We start from the raw sequence: 20,376 nt of genomic DNA on the forward strand, positions 1-20,376 counted from the left end.
TTACTTATTTTCCTCTCAATGTAATAGCAGAAATTCTTTTAACAGTATAAAAAACATCACCTGAGAACAGACTTGCTGCTTAGAAGAACCTGCACCTCCCAGTTCTTGCATCTAAGCATCCTTGTCATTTCAGCACTATAATTCAACTCCGAGAAAATGCTGTACATTTAAAAATCCAGAACCTGTTTCTCAAGACCCTTATAGTTGTTTTGTTTTTTGTTTCCCCTCAAATCCAGTAAGAAACAACACTGTCATATTAGCACTCCTTTTAAGACAGGAACATCACCAGAAGTTGAACCGAGTCTCTACGAATTCAAGTTATCCTGCACCAGAAGTGGCAGAAGATGGCTATTCCATAATACTGTCAAGGGAAGCTGACATATCATCTAAGCATATTCCTCTTTAAGTAACAGCTGCAATATTGTCCTGCAATAAGGTGAACTAAAACCACCAACTGGAATCTGCTATTAAATTAAGACAAAGTCAGAAACAAAAACTATTTCATATTACTGTCTTAAATTAGAGTCAAATAAACATCCATCTGAAACTGGTGGAGTCTTTGGCAATGTTTTCCACAGCCATAATTAAGCAGACTCCTGTACCTGCTATAAATATGCAAAAACACTTATACATAAAAATACATGAAGCAGCACCCCAGTTGCAATAAAAAGAAGCCTGAGAAAGACAGGCACAATTCAGTCACCTTCCTCTAAACTAAAGCTAAAGTTTATCTGCTGCTGTGCAAGTATTTCAGAAGCGTTTGCAAGAGAAATATTTAATGTAAGCAAACACCTTGAATACATACAGAACTCTTAGGATTTCAAGTTACTCTGGATCTAAAGATGCCAGAAATTAGGATGGAAAAAGCCAAGTTTTGAGCTTAAACTATTGCAAAGACAAATCTGCAAGAAGGGGGCTCACTTGTACTACAGCAGAAATAAACATCAAACCATACATTCAGCCCAGCTCCACTTTTAAGTTTAAAAGCACTCTGCCTGCTCACATGCCACACATGCTCCCCCCGTCTACTCTTTCACATCTCTCAGAAAGCCCCCTAGTCATCAAATCAACACCTTGCTGCCATCTTGTCTCCCTGCTGATTTGAGGCAGGCATACTCTACTGTGACCACAGCTACCAAATGCAAAGCTCCTTTGAATGCAGGCCTGTGCAACTCTACTTGCTTCATTTTCAACTGGAAATAGATTTGGGCAATGAGCCTGTATTTAAACAGTTTGACTTTGCCTGAAAATGGATGCCACTCCCCATATACTGAGATTCAGATGACCTAGGACTCTTCACGCTAGTGCTAATGCCACCTTTGCACTGCCTCAGTATGGTATCCGGACGACACTACTTAAACTGGACATTGTTCTCCTCAGTTTGGTACAGATGTAGAGCAGGTAGGGTGTTAGCCTAGATCTGGTTAATGAACTAACTGTATAAGCATACCATGAGGCTCTTGAAGTTGCACAGAAGACCGTACCTAAGTCACAATCGGAATATAAAATCAGTGGGATTCCCCCCCCCCCCCCCCCCGACCTTGATTTCTTGGAAACTTTGTCATAGTCCGGTCAATACAATCTATAGCAATGCAAACTTCTATATGCCAAGTTAATCCCCAGAAATCCCCCTTCACTCTGTACATGGGACCAAAACAATCATCTATTACAGAGTTTTCAAACAATAAGCTTTAATTGCCTTATTAGAAAAATAAGCACTGAAATATATATAAATGTGATTACATTGAAGTAATTCTGTAGTCTAACATACTAGAAACCAAAGCCCAGTCATATTTTTAATGATACAGATTCAGGTTTTAGAAATTTTCCATAAAGAATAAGGAAGTATGCAGTATCATTTGGGAAACCACGGTAAAGACGAGACAAATCTGCACACTGCAATAAAAACTAAGTAGATCAATTTATTCTGTATACTATACAATGTGTATGTTTGTAAAGAACAATTGACATTTTCATCACTGTAACATCTTGACTGGGTGTAAATATGTCCAACAAAATGCACTCCTGTGGCCTTTACACAAACACTGTCCTACTACATCAAGAACAATGAGAGGGAAGCCTTTGGTGCTACAGATTTGGGACATATCTCTGAAGTTGTAATTAATCCACTTGTAACTATCTTGAATAAAACGTTGGTGCTTTCTGCTATTATTAGCCTAGATGAGTACTACTCTAATAACTAAACACTATCTTTAAAGGCAAGATATGAAAGGGACTGCCAGACTACAGTGTGGACAGGTTTTCTTTGAAAAAGGTCATTATCAAATGGTAAAACTCATATAATACATTATGTACATAAGTTTGGATAGCTGAGTTATCTTGCTGGAGTAAGCTGAAAGTAAGCATCAATTTGCAGTCAAGTCTGATCTACTGTTAAGTGATTATTGGACTTAAGTTTTCAACAGTGTACATAGAATTAAAATAGCCGTGCCTGCTGCTGAGGTCTGTCAGATGTGAAGGCTCATAATCAGTCACTAACCTAGTCAGTAATACAGTACTTTAAATATACACTTTGCACGGATATTTGTAGCTGAATTTGTAGTAGCGTTAAGAACAACAAGCCACTGAGCGAACGTCGGAAGAGCTTGCGATGTCCAATCAGCAGGACGAGCCAAGTTGTAGCTGAATGAATGGAATGTTTAAATTTGAATGGCTATTTTTAAACCCTCCTAAACATCAAGAAAACTTACCCTATGTGAACTACAGAATAGTGGCACCAGACAACACACAGCAAGTCATCTTCAATTGTTCGAAATTTGTTTCAGGCCCACTCCTATAATTAAGTTTCAGTTTTCATTTATACTTACAAAAATAAAAAGGGATTTTCACATTACGACAAACATCTATAAAAAGCAGTTTACTTCAATATATTCAGTTTCCCTGCTATTCTGGTTTACATTTAACTTGATAAATTCTTCTCCCAGCCTAACTTCTTACCTAAAGAAACCAAGTAGGTCTGTTTCTTCAGCCTGTTCCTGTGAAAAAAATCACAAATCCATTATAATGCTAATGGCGGATAAAGGGGAACAAAAAAACAAAAACAAACAAAAAAACACACCCTCTCTCAAGTCTGTCCTTAATTACTAGAAAAGGGCTATACTGACCGAAAGACTGAAAAGTATAAAGTTACCAATTTGGAAATTCTCTGAACTGAGAAGAATACACAAGTTATATAGACACTGATAGACTTTGCTCATGCTCTGATAAAAACAAGACCAAATTAAGATTATTAATTTTTCATTTTCTGATGCTACAGTTCGCCTTTAGAAGAGAGCACTGCAGAAAATATGGACCAGTCAGTGTTGGTCTTGACTCGCAATTATTTATCCTGTAAGACCTTTCTGAATGTGTCAATACAAAGCATATCATTTGAAAAATGTGTACCTTTATTAAGAGCATTTTCTCTTATAATGCCTGCATTGGTGCTTTGTTTTTAATAGAAACTGTATCAGAAAATTTTTTAAGGAAAAAAGTATTGAGTAGGCTGATCTTTTTAAAGAGCTTATACTCCCAGAGAACATCAAGGCTGTGATTACTTATATTAAAATCAATTATATTACGGATCACACTGCACTTTAATACATCTTATTTCATTGAACAAACATGCTCTTAAACGCATCAAGTTACCTATCTAATAAGCAACTGTATTTTGGCAATCTAATGAGCTGTATCATGTAGATGAACTCAAGTTTGCTCCCATTTACTGACATGAAAAACTGCCTATTTTTCCATAGGTCATTATATAAATACCAGTTCCAGTTTTTTACGTTGCCGAAAGCCAGTGAGCAGCTGCCGTATAACAAAGAGTCAAGTTTACTTCCAGGTTTACTACTACTTCAGGAGTTCAAGAAAAAAAGTGAAAAGGGTACATACGCTTTCACTTCCAGAAGTGGAAGAGCCAAAGACAACAGCATATCAAATGTTAGCAAGCTTAGATTTGGAATTTGCCACAAGGGAAACTCCAGCACAGTTCATTTAACAATCTTTCACGTCATCACACAGAGCATTTCAGCTTTAAAAGCTTAAAGAGATGCTGAACAGAAAGGACACCTGCCTTCGAATATAGGTACGAATTTCAGATTCAAATTTGAAGGTGGGACGTTGTTGCTAAATAAAATATACAACTGCAAAAGTATATGGCGAGTCAAATGTAATTGTGTTTCACAGATCTCAGGTTTAGAATTTTTACTTTCAGTAGCAAGATTCTGGGCTCTTAGTTTCAGATACTTTGAAAGATACAGAATCACTTGTGCTTTGATTGGCACATTATCTGCTTTTTAAAAACGTAAAATTAAAAGACATTTGCAAAAGGTTGTGCAAAACTATCATATTTACAAAAATGGCACAAGCGTGATTTCAACAGTCTATGCACGTGCACACTTCATTCACATCTTTAACAAAAGTGTGTTCTAAGCTACGGAACTGAAGAGAATACCAGCTTCAACAGGCAGTTGTCAATAAGCACTAGATTCACAAGAGTTACACCAGAATGGGCAAATATTGCCCAAGTAAAAACTCTATTGTTAAAGCTGAAACAGGTTTAAGGCCGTTCAAGTTCGAGAGCAAAAACAAAATTCAATCAGAGCCCTGTCTTTGTTTTTATACATGCTTCACCTTCTAGCAACTCGTGGTCTAAACCTCTCTTTTAGACAACAAACCCAAACACAGAAGAAAAACCCAACACAAATGGAGGTTATATTAAATACAAATATGCTGTAATTAAGGTGAAATAACAAAAGCAGAAACATTAAAAGTTGTAAAACTTGCGATGTCACTTGCTGGAACCAGTCCTACGCTAGGAAATGGGCAATATGTACATTTTCAAGTAGATTACATTGCTTTAACCAAACTTGTCCTTTTAATCAGTGCATTATTCTCAACTAGTCCAAATACTACACGTTTTACTTCTTAACAGTACTCCCTTACAATAGCAGCACATGCTATCGCTACCTGCAAAGCTGTCAGTCTCATGACTTAGTGTAAGGAGAAAAAAAAGGGGGGGGGGGGAGGGAAGAGGGAAGTGAGGGTGAGATATAACTATTAAGGAGAAATAACAGGAATGAGAGTATTCATGCAGTTCAGCTGTTCTAGTCAGCCAGCCAGCTTGCTAGCAACAAGAGATGGTTTCCGCTGAGGGAGATCTTGTGGAGTAGGAATATGGTCACCAGTGACTTCTGTCTTGTCAGGAGCTGCAGTAGGCAGTTGCTTATTCTTCATCTTTGCTTTAGCCATGTTGTAATCACCAGAATCAAAGTACTTTTGCTAGAAGACAAAATTTTAAATATATATAAGCCTGAAGTGTTATTAGATATATACACTGAATGACAGGGTTAAATAACTATTTTTAAGTTTTAAAGAATCAATTTAAGCTTTTTTGATTTGGCAAGGTAGCTAGCACTATGTTGATCCAAAAAAAATCATATCAAAACTATTAGGCATGCATAGCTAGACTCTGAACATCAATAAGTATATAGTTCAGGTTCTACCTACACCATTAATCTAATACCATGTGAGTATTATTTTTGCCTTGGTTTTCACAAGAACATTCCTCACCCATACTTTAGTCCTTGAGGCTTGTAAAATTTGTTGCAGTGAGCAAGTTCTGCTAGACAGAATAACCAAACAACCTATGAACTAAAGCTGGAGAATTGAGCCTGCTCTATCATACCAGATCAAAGCAGCACAAAACTGCATATAAGAAGCAAATCTCTTAACTGCATGCATTAAAACAGTAAAGCTACGATTCCTAAGTTCCAAAACCTATTATTTAGTTAACCAAATCAACTGTACAGTCCTTCTGAAAAGCACTGTGTGAATGAAATTCTTATCCCTACTCCAGGTTTCCTCTGGACATAAGACTTTCATTTAGAAACTAAGGAGTACATTCAGTTTGAATTTTGCTTTACTTTCACTTTGCAAAACAGTGTTCCTTAAATACATGCGTTCTTATTATATTTCTGTAAGTTATTAACTTTAACAGTCTTTTTGGTCATATCTCTAAAAAATGTTATCTATGGATGTTAAAGACAAATGACTGTTACAATTATCTGCATTGTGATAAGCGTAGGTATCATCTGAACCCTACATGAAATCTTCAACCGTTGGTTGACACATTTTAGAGAAATGCAGTTGTATTTTGTTTATACCTTACTCAGAGGCCTACCACTAAGGTGCTTTTAACCTACAACTTTGCACAGATTACCAAATGAGGCCAAAAGTCAGATTCAGAGCAAAGATTTACACTAGCAATTGTTGCTTACAATGCACAATCATCTCCAAAGAGAACCCTCCCTAGGTAAGTTTACGTGGGCTTGTACCTCTAAGGCAGTTGAATAGCAACCATCATCACCTGTTATGTTTCAATTCTTCCAGAGAACATATTACTACCACTCTCTTCATTTTGTATTAGTATTAACTACCTGTAAAACGTTCAGTAGCAGTAGTTGAAGAGAACTAATTTGAACACCTGAATTAATAGGGCTTTACCTAAGAAACAAAAAGGATGTTTATTTAGGGCTCCTGAAGAAGGCATTCAATGTTTCCTGCTGTAGTTTGCTAGAGCCTTAAAAATCAGCAAATCTCTTCTTCCCAGGCAATCAGGACACCTGAACCACATATGTTCATTGGCAAACCTTCCAAATCTATCCTTTTGACAGTGTAATCCTATTTACAACACAATACTCTGGCACTCTATCTGCTGACAGGCCTAGAAATAGGCTTTTGTATTTTGTGCTTCAAGACTGAAGCAATAAAAAGGATCTTAAATAGGAACTAAGTAATAATAGAATTGTTCAATCTTTAGAAGTGTTACTACTGTTAGCTGATACACGTTTCCATCCACAGAACTAAAATTCTCTCTGCAGGAGCATAGCATCCATTCTTATCTATTACTATTCTGGAGGAAACATGCTAATGATATGTGCATCCAACTATACAGGACGCTTACAGGTGCAGAGTCTAATTGAAGGCTTGTAGCTAGCGGTGTCCCCCAGGGGTCAGTCCTGGGTCCAGTCTTGTTCAATGTACTCATCAATGACCTGGAGGAAGGGACAGAGTGCACCCTCAGCAAGTTTGCTGATGATACTACACTGGGAGGAGCGGCTGACACACCAGAAGACTGTGCTACCATTCAGAGGGACCTGGACAGGCTGAAGAGTCGGGCAGAGAGGAGGAACCTCATGAAGTTCAGCTTAGGCAAGTGCAGGGTCCTGCACCTAGGGAGGAATAGTCCAATGCACCAGTACAGGCTGGGGGCTGACCTGCTGGAAAGCAGCTCTGCAGAGAAGGACCTGGGAGTCCTGGTGGACACCAAGTTGACCATGAGCCAGCAACGTGCCCTTGTGGCCAATAGGATCCTGGGGTGCATTAGGCAGAGTGTTGCCAGCAGGTTGAGGGAGGTGATCCTGCCCCTCTACTCAGCCCTGGGGAGGCCTCCCCTGGAGTACTGTGTCCAGTTCTGGGATCCTCAGCACAAGAGAGACCTGGAGCTCCTGGAGAGAGTCCAGCAAAGGGCTACTAAGATGATTAAGGGACTGGAGCATCTCTCCTATGGGGAAAGGCTGAGAAAGCTGAGCCAAGCCTGTTCAGCCTGGAGAAGAGAAGCCTGAGGGGGGATCTCATCAATGTATATAAGTATCTGAAGGGAGGGTGTCAAGAGGATTGGGCCAGACTCTCCTCCGTGGTGCCCAGCGATAGGAGGAGAGGCAACGGGCACAAACTGAAACACAGGAAGCTCCGTCTGAACACGAGGAAAAACTTCTTGACTGTGAGGGTGACCGAGCACTGCAGCAGGTTGCCCAGAGAGGTTGTGGAGTCTCCTTCCCTGGAGACACTCAAAAGCTGTCTGGACACGATCCTGGGCAACATGCTCTAGGTGACCCTGCTTGAGCAAGGGAGTTGGTCTAGATGATCTCCAGGGGTCCCTTCCACCCTCAACCATTCTGTGTGATTCTGTGCGATTGCGTGACATTTCTGGAGAGCGAACAGCAACAGGCAGAGTGTGTCCTAGTTGTCAAATAGAAGAGGATCTGAAAGTATAAGTTTAGAAAAGTGTCTAAAAAAAACCCACCTTTCATGCATTAGAATATCAGCTCATTTCTTCCTTTAGCTTATTTCTGTATTTCCTTCTGATATACTCCAGCTTTTCATAGATGGCCTGTATTTGATCATCCCACTCAAACAGACTCTAAATTTGCATAGAAGTCTTGTTGTCACAAGCACTATTTGAAAGTATACTCGCTATCTGGACTCTATTTTAAAACTGCAGCAATTCAGGCAGCCCAAAGTGCACCAGGGGCCTACACCAAATAAAGGTGCTTCCTCCTTTAAGACACTGCACACATTAAACGAAAATAATAAAAGACATAACATAGGAGAAAAGTATTACCACCACATCATGAGTGGAGAACTGAAGAAGGCAGGTTATGAATCAGAATCCACAACCTTTCGTCATCCTTCATCTCAGTAGAAAAATCCCAAACCCTGAGCCAAATAAGATGGCCTTCTCTTGATCTGAATGGGTCTGGATCAAAATACTAAAAATAAAATGGCATCTAAGTACTAAAATTTGAAAACATGGGCTGTAACATCCCCTGCATAAACAGTACTATTATCAAGATGGAGATATTGTAGAGATTGCTATTACTGTTGGTATTTGTTTCATATTTGCACTGAATACAAAAAGCCATAACAATTGCTCTGTGGACAAAAATAACATCGATCTTATACTGCTCTCTTCCCAAATCATCAGCACCACACACGTTTACCGTGACCATTCTGTGCCTACATGCATATTGAACCAGCCTAAGTCTCACTTAGGTTACCTTTGACCATGTAACAGCATAGCTCACAGAAGAAGCCGTCTAATCTACTACCTGACTGTTCACAGCAGCCATTAACTATGCTGCGTAGGCTCTAACTTATGAAAGGGCATATCCAAAAAAGCCACCAACAATAGTCAGTTCCCAGGAGATGTTATCAGATAGCATAAAACGAGATCAGTACAGAACTCCAACAGCTGGTTCACAAAGGATTCATACTTGGAATCACTGTGCACTCAAAGGGCCTAGACAATACTGAGGAAAAGAAAAAGTTTTACAGTAATGAAAGCACCAGCAAAAGTTGTGCTATACTAGGATTTTTCCAAGAACAGAGGTCACTAACTTGCCTGAAATGCACAACAATCATTTTAAGAATAATTAAACAGTAGAATCAGTTAAATGACTTTAAGAACATAAAAGACATTGGTCAAATGTGGAACAATACTGAAATATGAATTCACTCTTCATTATTCTACCAATTACTGTAGGCTAGGGTATACGGTCAAAATTACAATTATCAAGCCACCGATGCGAGATGATGGTTGGCGTAAGATCATAGATGCTCTAAGTCTTCACACGCTAAAACATGGATAATAATTAAGAATGGCCATGCATTTTGGCAATGTTAAGAACGGGTAAGATAAGATCAAAAACAGGGATGAAGTTCTGACCCTTAATGTTTACTATAATTTTTTTTTTTTTTAAATGGAAGTCTATCACAGCTGCAGTGAGCCAGCTTTTAAGTCTAATTTTTTTCTTAAAGATGCAGGTAAGCCATTCATGCCATAAGCAGCTACCTTGCCAACTGGACATTTGTTTTGTGGAAATTATGTTTTAACAGGTTTCTCTTCCTTGTGCTTTTCCAGAAAAAGTTTAAACTTCTTAGCATTTTTATGCATGTGAAGGTCTGCAGAGGGAAAAAGAATCACAGATATGGGAGTTGGGAATTTCTTGCCCATACCCTGTGGACAATAAAGAACTCACTCCTTTTTGAAGCCTCTTTCTCAAGAAGTCTGAGCCTCCTGGCTTCTGGCCCAGATGAGGATATCTTGCTTTCAATTTTGCTTCTTCAGCTTTTTCTGGGCTGATCACCTTATCCTCCATTTCCTGAAATATAATTAACAATACTGTAAGTTATACGTATCAGAATACACTATTTATGTCGGAACACCTACAGAGGCAATCCATCAAAATACTGATTTATGCTAGCATCTGAATATATCAATTATCTGAGCATACATTTTCATATCCTCTCAAGAACCCTGACAGCAACTGTATGAGTTCAGCTTCCCATCTTACATAAATACTTTCCGTGAACACGTTAGAATATAATCAACACAATTCACTTTTACAGAAAATTAAGTAGCGTATATCAAGAGCAAGCTATGTTCTTCAGTTTCAACAAAAACATTTTTCAGTCAAGCGCAGGGCTTCACTAGGTCCAAATAGAAGTTGAAAGCTGGACAAGAGACACGGGACTTTTTCCAGCTACCTCTGCTTCATTACTAAGTAGCAGAGATAGATTAGTACTTGCACGCTTGGAACAATTTAATTTTTATGCCTGTGCTATAATTGTGATGCGCTGATGTTCACCATGAAACAGTGTTTAAGTACCTCAGTCCCAAAAATGTGCTTGCTGTCATATTAATGACAACAATATTGTAGTTCTCTACACTGGCCTTTTATGGAAGGCCAGTGTTATCTACGACCGTCCTAAAATTATTAAGACGGTCAGATAGTCCATTCACGTAGGGTAAAATGCGTATTTTATGAGTGTACTGTAAGATGCAGATGCCCAAAGTAATGATTTGAAGATATTCTTTTGGTAAAAGCTATAATTTGTACATCCAGTCTTTCCACACTGACCTCTACCTTACAGTCATCTGCTCCAGTTCACATAGCAAATTGACATATGTATAATACAGTTTTTCTCTACCAGATCATTTCTAAAATATCTTCCATTCAAAATTCTTCTTTCACTACTTTTCAATATTTGGCCAAGATCATTTTTTGCATGCAAACCATGGCTTGTTTGGGAAAAAAAATATATTGATTTGCACTGGTTGCTGTAGCCCTTGAAATGCAATTACCATCTGAAGTCACAGGAAGACTTCTAGGCAGGAAAAGAATTGTCATTGAAATGAGGAGAGCCCAGCATTCACCCGTGACCAAAGTTTCATATTCACTGTAGAGCTGCATAGGCAGCCCCTTCACACTCTTTTCCATCCATGTCATCATCCTTTCATTGTATCAGTCAGCATGACTGTGTATATTCCACATAAACAGGTTAGAGAAACTAATTCAACTGAGAAACAACCATATATTCCTTTCCCTTGCTGGGTGTGTCTCAGCTGGACCAGTCTCCCCAGTCTGGTTCACCAAGCAGCTACATAAAAAGGTATGTTAGCACAGCAGCAGGGAGGACAAAGGAAAAGGAGCAGTTGGGGGCTCCTTCAGCCAGAACTACCAAAGAACTATGGCCACACTACTAGCCTATCACAATTAACAGTGCTCCCTACATCTTTTAGGAAAGCTCAAAGATGTAGGATATGCAACATCTTTCTGGTAAGGAACTCCAGAAACAAAGGATATGATAATAACTCCCAACAGATTTAAAATACAACAGACAGTCTAGTTGCTCCATTAGTCCAAGACCTCACAAAGAGAACTTCTCCCAAACCAGTAGGAATCTAAATTAACAGTTCTACCAAGGAAAGACAGTAACTCTCCTAACACTTTCAGAGAAAATTCTATGAGGACCAGAACCAATGGTTCTCGGTTACAGATGAAAAGGTAGCTAGGCAGTACCAAGATATGCAAAGTTTACCTGATATACTATAGAACACAGAATTGTATTATTTTTCACTATATATCGCACCAATCAAGACTACGGTTTTCATGAGTTATAAAGGTCACTCCCCAACAGCTGTTCCTCCTGTCACGCTTTGCTATCACATCAACATCGACTCCCAGATTTTCTCAAAAGCTATCCTTTCAGCTAAAGGCACTTTCAACAGCTGATGCTGGGCTATTCATCGCGGAAGGAGCGGAGCATTTAAGGGGACATGTTTTGCCAATATTAACCAATATGAGATAATTTAAGAACAGAGGGTCAACAATAGATAGGTTGCGTAATTATGTATTTATGGTGCATCAAAGGAGACATTTATGCAAATTCACAGAGTTGACATATCACACAGCAAGGAATCAAAAAAAAAAACCCCTAATACTGCGTCATACATCAATTTGGCTAAACTGGACACAGACTATGGCTACCTACTCTTGATTGAGAAAATCAAGATCCCCCAGAACTGCATAAGACAAGTTAAGGAAGAATTTCAACCCCAGAGCTTGGGGCATCAAACAAAATCAGTTGATGGTAGCTTCAAAAGAGACCTAGGAAGATAGTTCTTCACATAACATACAGTTAAGCTACAGAACTCCTTGCCAGAGGATATAGTAGATGCCAAGAACTTAGATGGATTCAAAAAGCAATTGGATGCATTCATTCATAGCTCAGAAGGCTTTTAAGCCATGGACTGTTGAGACCTGGGATAGTATGCTGAGAGAGATCACTGCATGTCTGCCCTAGCCCTATATTCTTCTGCAGGCTAGACAGCACTGAGCAGTCTTAGAGATGCGTCACTCTGCCAAAAAACCTTGAACTCAAGTCAATAAGGCTATTCTTATGTTCAGTATTTTTCCCTTGAGTTACAGAAACAATAACCAAGTGACTAACAACTGACGGAAAAAGAATCAAAATACACCATGTTTTTCCTCCTCGTAAATTATAACTTTTGTGTGGTAGTTAAATTCTCTACGGGAATGTTTGCATAGCGAATGAAGTCTGCTTACTTCATAAAGGATAGCTAGTAGTTAGTAGTAGTTCATTGAAAGGCAGCTTTTGCTTTTCAGTCTTTACAGAAGTACTAGATGGGTGAGGTTTCATATCTGCTGGACAACTGAACTGCATGGCTAAAAAAGAACCATCAGCCTTTTCAAACTGCGGTATGAACAGCTCACCCTCTTTAACAAAAGAATCAGAGGAAACGTCAAGTAGAAATGGGAAAACATGACTATAGCAACAACATAATTCTTCAGCCAACAGCTGTGGCAAAAGTCAATCCAGAAACAAGATGCACCATTTTTAACAGCTTCCTGAAAAACAGGGACTTCTAAGGCAAAACAAAGTGAATCAACCAAGCATATTTTCCATAACCTAAAGGTTTCTTTGTTCTCGTTCAACTTCCCCCTCCCAGTATCCTTAGATTTTACACTGAGAACTGGAAACGCTGGCCCTATGGCAAATTTTCAAATTTATATCAATCTCCTGTTTAACATCTTTCTTACCTAACGTACATACATTCTTCTTACATCATGTTAGAAAAGTTTATAGTAAAAGGTCTGCTCTTTAAGCCACTTCCTAGTTAAAGTTCCTTTAAGGGCTTAATCTTTTCCAAGCAAATACATCAGTAAGTATTACAAAACAAGTTCATTTAAATAACTACTTCAGAGCGAAGCATTCACTAAGCCAATGTCCAGTTATGCCTAGCCAGGCATAAACATTTTTAGTGCAGTTTAGTATTGCAAAGCCATAACACAACTTTGTAATACTGATGCCATAGTATCCTTATAGGACATAATCTTACAGAAAACACATACAATTGTATTTGCTTTTTTCATTTCATTTGGCTTGAATAACTGACCAGATTAAAATCGAACTAGAAAATTAATGAAGGATTTTTATACCACAAGCAATCAGTGAATTTTCAAAATATAATGTGTAAGCACTGCATTCTAAGGCTTCATGCCGCAACTTAGTTGGCAAAATGAGCCCAAGTCACCTGACTTCATCAGAACACACTAGAAGGCATCACAATAAACTCGCATGTTTTACTGTGCTCTTATTACAGAACTATTCTGGGACCGTGGCCACAGATTTATTTTCATATGCTTTGAATAGAAACACTATCCTTTCAACGGTCTACTTAACGTGAAAGTTGAGTCGGGCTGCAAGACATAAGATTTTAAAAGCGGGGACCAGTCACAGAAGGTTGGCCCCGATTCCTGCACGTACAACAGTATCATTCTGTATGACCCCAAATCTTTCCTACTTGCACGACAGATTCATATTACAGGCTGTGAATTATTAAACAAAATCTTAAATAAGTAAAGTAAATCAAGTTTTTCCTTTTACAGTCCTTCAGAGCAGTGCTTGCGTTTAATAACTTCTTCCTATCAGGAACAGCTTGCATCTGAGTCTGTACAACAATGACGAGACAAAGAAACCAAAGGACTTCCTAAAGTGAGAGCCAACAGAAGGAAAGGGCTAACAACATACAGTCGCTTATGAAGCCAGATCCCATTTAAGCGCCTGCAAGATTGTTAGTTACACTGATGACATAACAGCACCTTTAAACTTAACAGCTGTTCTTTCTAGAAGCCGTGCTAGTAAGACAAGTTGCAACACAGCAATCGTGTTTTGGGTGTTTTTCCTCCTTGCTAGATGATCTTAAAAGTTAAGAGAAAATCTAAATACATAAATAAAAGTTTAACCAGCTGGATTAACAGCGGCCTCCAGCCGCTGCGACTGCGAGGAGAATATCCTTCCCCGCGGGACAGCCCGGCAAGCAGAACACGAGACGGCGGCGGAGCCGGGGCAGGCGCAGGGGCCAGAGCGCGGGGCTCGCCCGCCCCGCCGCGCTGCCGACCGGGGGAAGGCGGAAGCCGAGCGCGGAGGTCGGCACGGCGGCGCCGCTCCTCCAGCTCCGGCGGCAGCCAGGGCCCGCAGCAGGCCCAGGGCTTCGTCCCGCCCCAGCGGGCGGCGCAGGAAGGCCTGGGGGGGGGGGGGGCCGCGGCTACTGCCCAGCCAGGGCCGCGGCTCGGAGGGGGCGGCCGCGGCCCGGAGAGCCGCGCGCGGGGCAGCCAGGCCGGGTGACGCCGCCCTGAGGGGCGCGGCGGCCCCGCAGGAGGGGGGGGCGGAGGGAGCGGCCCGGCCGCCGGGCCCGGCGGCCCCGCTCGCCGCGGCGCGCAGACGCAGGCGGCAGAAGCCGCGCGGGCCCGCCCGCTCCTGCTCGGCGGGCACCCACCTTCTGCTCCTCGGCCGAGGCGGGCTCGGGGCTCTCGGCAGACATGGCGCCCCGGCAGCAGCGACGGCGGCGCAGAAAGGGCTGGCGGGGACGCGCGACCGCCGCTCCTGCCGCGCAGCGCAGCCGCCGCCTCCCGCACAAGATGGCCGCCGCTCTCGCGACGGTGAGCCGGCGGGACCAGACTTCCCCCGCGCGCAGCCTCCCCCGGCGGCACGGCCACACTCCCAGAGCGCGGCCGAGGAGGCGCTTCCGCCTCCGCGCCGGCTGCCTCTCCGGCGTCACGTCCGCCCTCTCGCCGGGCATGCCGGGAGCTGTAGTCCGCCGGGAGCGGCCCGAGCGTCAATGGCGTCGGGGTCCGCCGGGAAAGGCGGGCTCGGGTGAAGGCTGCAGGGCCTCCGCGCGGAGCAGCGAAGACCGGCCCCGGACGGAGGGCAGCGGCGGGTGACGAGGCTCCGCGGGCCCTGGCTGCGGTGCCCGGCCGCCTCGGCGCCGCTCGGGCTTCGCTCGACGCCCCACCGCGCCCCTCGGGCCAGCCTCTGCTGCCCTGCCGCTGCCTCAAGCCCTCAGGAAGAGAGGAAAAGGCTTTGGGGGCTTGGTCACGATTCACTCCGCTGGCTGCTTTTAGATAGCAGCACAGCCGTTTTTCGTTATTAGGTATCAGAACCCCTGTTCTAGTGCTGAGGCTTTCACTTGGGGATCTTTTTTTTCAACCTCAAACACCAACTAACAAGTCAAGAGTTCACAAGTATTGGATTAAAACTTCTCAACAACATGGTATCAAATTATAAAAAATCTTTTCTTCCCTCCCATCTGCTTTTACTGTCTAGTTCTTGTAAGAATGACAATTCCTCTTATCAGACTGTAAAGGTAGCAGAATTTCTATTCTAAGAGTGTAAAGGAACGGAGGGGCTCAAATAGCTTTTAGTTAGTAGTGTTTACAGGTTCCTAAATAAGGGGATTATGCAAACAGTAAGCTGTTGATTTCACTCCACCTAACACATGTCAAATTTAATGGATCTCTATTCCCCTCTTCCAACACATCTCTCCCTAATATCCTATACCTCTTTCCTCTTTATGTATCTTTTAAATCTTTATATTTCCTATAATTGTGACCTTCCAGCCCTCCTCATCCAGTGTATCACACTTGTGTGACCTGCCCTCTGGCTGGGAATCAGCATATGCTCCTCATCTAGAGCTAGGATACGCACATGGGTCAAGTGGTCCTGTCCAAATACAGCTCGGGAAGGACGAGCAAAGACAGGCATTGGGTATTTAAGGTCCAGAAGGCACAGTGAGACATGTCAGTGAAAGCCTCTGAATTAAGACAGAAATGATAAAATCAAGGATTTTGCTATTGATAAATTCTGCTATGAACCCCCCAAACCAGATGGCTGAAGCTTTTCTTGAGCACAGATTTTTTTGATGATATATTAATTCAGAGAGCAGGATTTTGTGGTAATAGGGAACTCAAGCAATATGCACACTCATTCAGAAAGGGATACAGCGGGGCAGATTGCACAGTAAATTCTTAGAATGCACCACTGAGATTTTTTTACCTGATGATAGAAAAAAAGCAATTATAAAGTTGGGTGTCCTACGAGTCCTTCTAGCAAAAACAGCATGAAACTTGTTTCAAAGTATAAACACAGAGAGCAAATCACAGAAGAATGACCATAAAAAGGATATACCTCATGAATTTTAAAAGGAAGCAGAACCACAAAACAGTGACAGCAGACAAAAATGCAAACCTCAGGAATCTTGTATCTCTTGGGAAATTAATCTGAGGGAAAAAGCAGCTTAGAGGATTTAGCACTTCCTTAATAAAATGATAGTAAAAGAACAAGTGTAAACTTTTCAACGCAAAGAAAGGATAGGAAGTATATGAATCAAGTACCACAGGAAAATCCCAAGTTCTTCAGTGACCTCAAGTATAAGAAAGCCACATACAGAAACTAGGTCAAGTCATCAAGCATGCATATCAAAAGCAGAGCGCAAAGACATGGGGTGTGGAATCAGAAAGGCCTGGACACAGAAATGAGATCCAACCAGCAAGGGACATAAAGGCAGCATTCTACACAGCGTATTAAGAGGAAGACTTAAGAAAGAGTTGTTTTACTATCCAGACAGGAAAATTACTAAACTACTAATATAAAGACCAAAGAAGGTAAGGTGGGGATTTTTTTGCTTCAGTCGGGTGTGATCAAGATATCTACCATAACAAACTAGTAAACGAATATAAACTCAGGCTAGAATAAGGGAAGATAAGTTTATAGAATACTCACATCAGATTTTTTTTTTTTTTCCAAACTGATAAGTATTTTCAACTTGGATGAAAATTCACCCTTGAGTATTTAGAGAACTGGCTGAAGCAATCTCTGATCAATTAGTAGTCATCCATATAGGAACTTGTAAAAAAAAATTAATGAGGTTCCAGAAGACTAATAGCTTGGCCATTCTTCAAGTTTCTTTCTATAGGAGTGAAGGGAGGGCAGAATACAAACAGGAATTTATAGTTAAGCTACCTAATCAACCAAAATAAGTACTCAAAAGAAACGGAGTAGCAGTAATCATGGATTTGTAATTAAGAACAAGTATTTCAAGCAATCGTATTTCAAGTAATCGTATTTCCTTTAATGAAAAGGTTAACAGACCTTGTGGAGAAGTGGGTGAAAGGAGTGGAAGTTCCAGAAGCTACCTGACATTCATAAAGCTTCTGACACTTCGACATGGAAATTAGAGAAGCATAACTAGATGGAATATTAATGTGGTAAGTGCGAGTCATCTTGGAAGTAGCTATCAATTGTTCAAAGAGGAATGATGTATTTTGGACAGTTTCACAGAGGGCTTCCCAGGGCCAATATTACTCATCAGTTTCACAGATAACCCAGATAACATACCATAATCCTTTTTATTAATATTAGCAGATTACGTTGCGGTGAGAGACGCTGCTAGAAAATAATTGCAATTCAGAATGAACCAGAAGACTAGATACAAAATCTTAGTTAGCGGGAGAATGAAAGTCAATGATGACACATGCAAGACGGCTATCGGATTGGGAATAACTAGGTAGGATACCTCTGTTACAGTGGAAAACAAGATGAATGTAAGTTGACGATCTCCTGCTACTGAAAAAAGCAAATATTATAATGAGGTGGATGAACAGCAGTTTCATCCATAAGACACATCCACCTAACCGGCAGAGACAGGCATAATCCTTCCACCTCAACTGGCAGAGATAGGCCTTGTGTGGCATGCTGCGTCCGGCACTAGGCACTACACTAAGGCAGGCTCAGCCCAAAATAAGAGGGCAAAGAGTCAGAATGATGGGGGGCAGGAAATAAAATCTATGAGGACAGGCTGAATGAACAATCTGGGGTTGTCTTGCATATAGAAAACAAGACTGAGAAGGGAGAAAGGGGAACTAAATTGTTTTCTTTGTTTATTGTGAACAAGACAAGTAGCGTTTGCCTTCAATTGCAGCAAGATTTAGTGCGACATTATAAATAGCTTTCTAATGGTAAGCACAGTTGAGCACTACCGGAGATTAGCTGGGGTCTCCATCACCGGAGGCCCTTATAAACCACTCGGAAACATTTGTCAGAATTAATTTTATATGGTTGATCCTACTGAGAGGTAAAGAGAAGACTCTCTCAAAAACTAGTCTAATCTCATTTCTTAACCTATGCTTAAGAAGTTAGGTGGAATTCAGTTCATATTTTACAAACACTAAACATTTCTCGAGATGTGTCCTTAATGGAAAGCCTAATTCAGATCAAGGTGTAAATGGAAAGTGATTTTACTCATGCACAGATCACCTAAGATCACTCTCATTCTGATGGGCGTCCCTATAGGGACAACTATTTTGTTACGTTATGACATTACTTGTAGAGACCATGTATCTCCAAAATCCACGTCTTTGCTGTTCAACAACTACACCACTTGGAAGAAAGAAAAGTGATTTCTCAAGAAGATAAAAGGATGGTTTGCAGAAGTCATTTGAAGTAACTAAGACAGAGACAGAAACATCACATAGTGTCAATGTAAAATAAAAGCTTAACCTACTATAGCTGAATTATGACTTTTCATTAAAAATGTGTACTTTTTCATCCCTTATTTCATCAAGCATATAAACAGATGTGCACCACAACATAAGTAAGTACTCTGAGAGTACCTGCTCTTTGCTTGTGACTGAATACTAGATACAAAGGAACTAGGACACATTCTCATCATACCAGTCCTAGATCCTAGTTACGTACACAGTACAATTGTATTGACACTTCTGCTACCAAAAGAAACTTTTACTTATTTTTACAGGACTTACAAATGACTAGAAATGGTAACAAAAGATGTCTTCCTGTACAGTTCTTCCCAAGTCTCCATAAAACAAATGCTAACCTTTGAAATTCCAGTGTAACAGAGGGAAAAATACTGCTGAAGTCAGAAGTGAATTCTGTAATACCTCAGCTTTGCCTTTCTGCAGCAACAGCTGTTTGAATATACAGTATCATAGTTGTAAGATGGCTGGTAAGTGTCATCCAAAAAGTCTGGTCTTCCTTTACTTTCCCTGTTTGACTCAACCAAGAGCAGTGTTGAACGTACAACATGGACATTCATTCTTTCTCCAAAGTCTTCATCAGATAAGGATGTTATACTCCCAAATATGGACATCTCCTTTTATATTATTGACACTATGAAAAAATATAGTGGTGTAAAAAAAAATACATAACCCAAGATAAGACAGTTGAGAAACTCAGAGATCTTCAGCAAATACCGTAAAGCTTCATGTTCATTATTATAGATAGACCCCAGTATAATAAAATACTGCTCTTTTTTTCCCCTCAGCTACACAGTTTAACACTTAGCATAACGTTTTTATCTGACTGTGCTGTCTTAAGAGTAACATATGTATTGGAAAGTATTTATATGCCCAATGTAGCATTTCTAGCAAAACATATAGCCACCTAGTGGCCTACATGGAATTTACCTATTACACGTATTTCAGATTACATGAAGAGTCTCCTTATGGAAAAATAAAACAAAAAGTACAAGTTTCATAGCTTTTGCATATATTTAAGATATAAATACTAATTTGTTTGCACAGTACATCCTTTAACACAATCTGAGAAATCAAATATGGGGGAGGGAATTTTATGTGAAACGTTCAAACTATTAACAGAAAGGAATATTAAAGTGTCCCTTTATGAAAGAAAGGAAGTGAGGGAGCAAAATATGAATTGAATCTGTGATCTGAATTCATGAGTAAATAAAGAAACATTCTGCACTATGGCTGCAAGTGCTATTAGACCTGTATGTGAGAAAAAGGGTACCATCACAGACAGAAAAGAAAAAAAGCCAAATGCTTTGCATAGTATGAAATGTTACGGAAGTTCAACTGTTGTCCCCCTTTTCAATAAGTTAAATGAATATCACTTAAAACATCACACAGA

General features: G+C 40.6%; 1 protein-coding gene across 1 annotated transcript; it reads right to left on the minus strand.

Annotated features, from left to right (window-relative positions):
• Positions 1–1,902: 1,902 nt before the first annotated feature.
• On the minus strand, positions 1,903–15,500 carry ARPP19 (cAMP regulated phosphoprotein 19). The gene is made up of 3 exons (XM_068958888.1): positions 14,930–15,500; positions 9,825–9,947; positions 1,903–5,283 (listed from the first exon to the last, which is right to left on the minus strand). Exons 1-3 carry the CDS (start codon positions 15,230–15,232, stop codon positions 5,113–5,115), a joined length of 597 nt encoding a protein of 198 aa, XP_068814989.1. The 5' UTR covers positions 15,233–15,500; the 3' UTR covers positions 1,903–5,112.
• Between the last annotated feature and the right edge of the window lie 4,876 nt (positions 15,501–20,376).

Source organism: Struthio camelus, chromosome 12 (assembly GCF_040807025.1).
Source record: "Struthio camelus isolate bStrCam1 chromosome 12, bStrCam1.hap1, whole genome shotgun sequence".
NCBI lineage: Eukaryota > Metazoa > Chordata > Aves > Struthioniformes > Struthionidae > Struthio > Struthio camelus.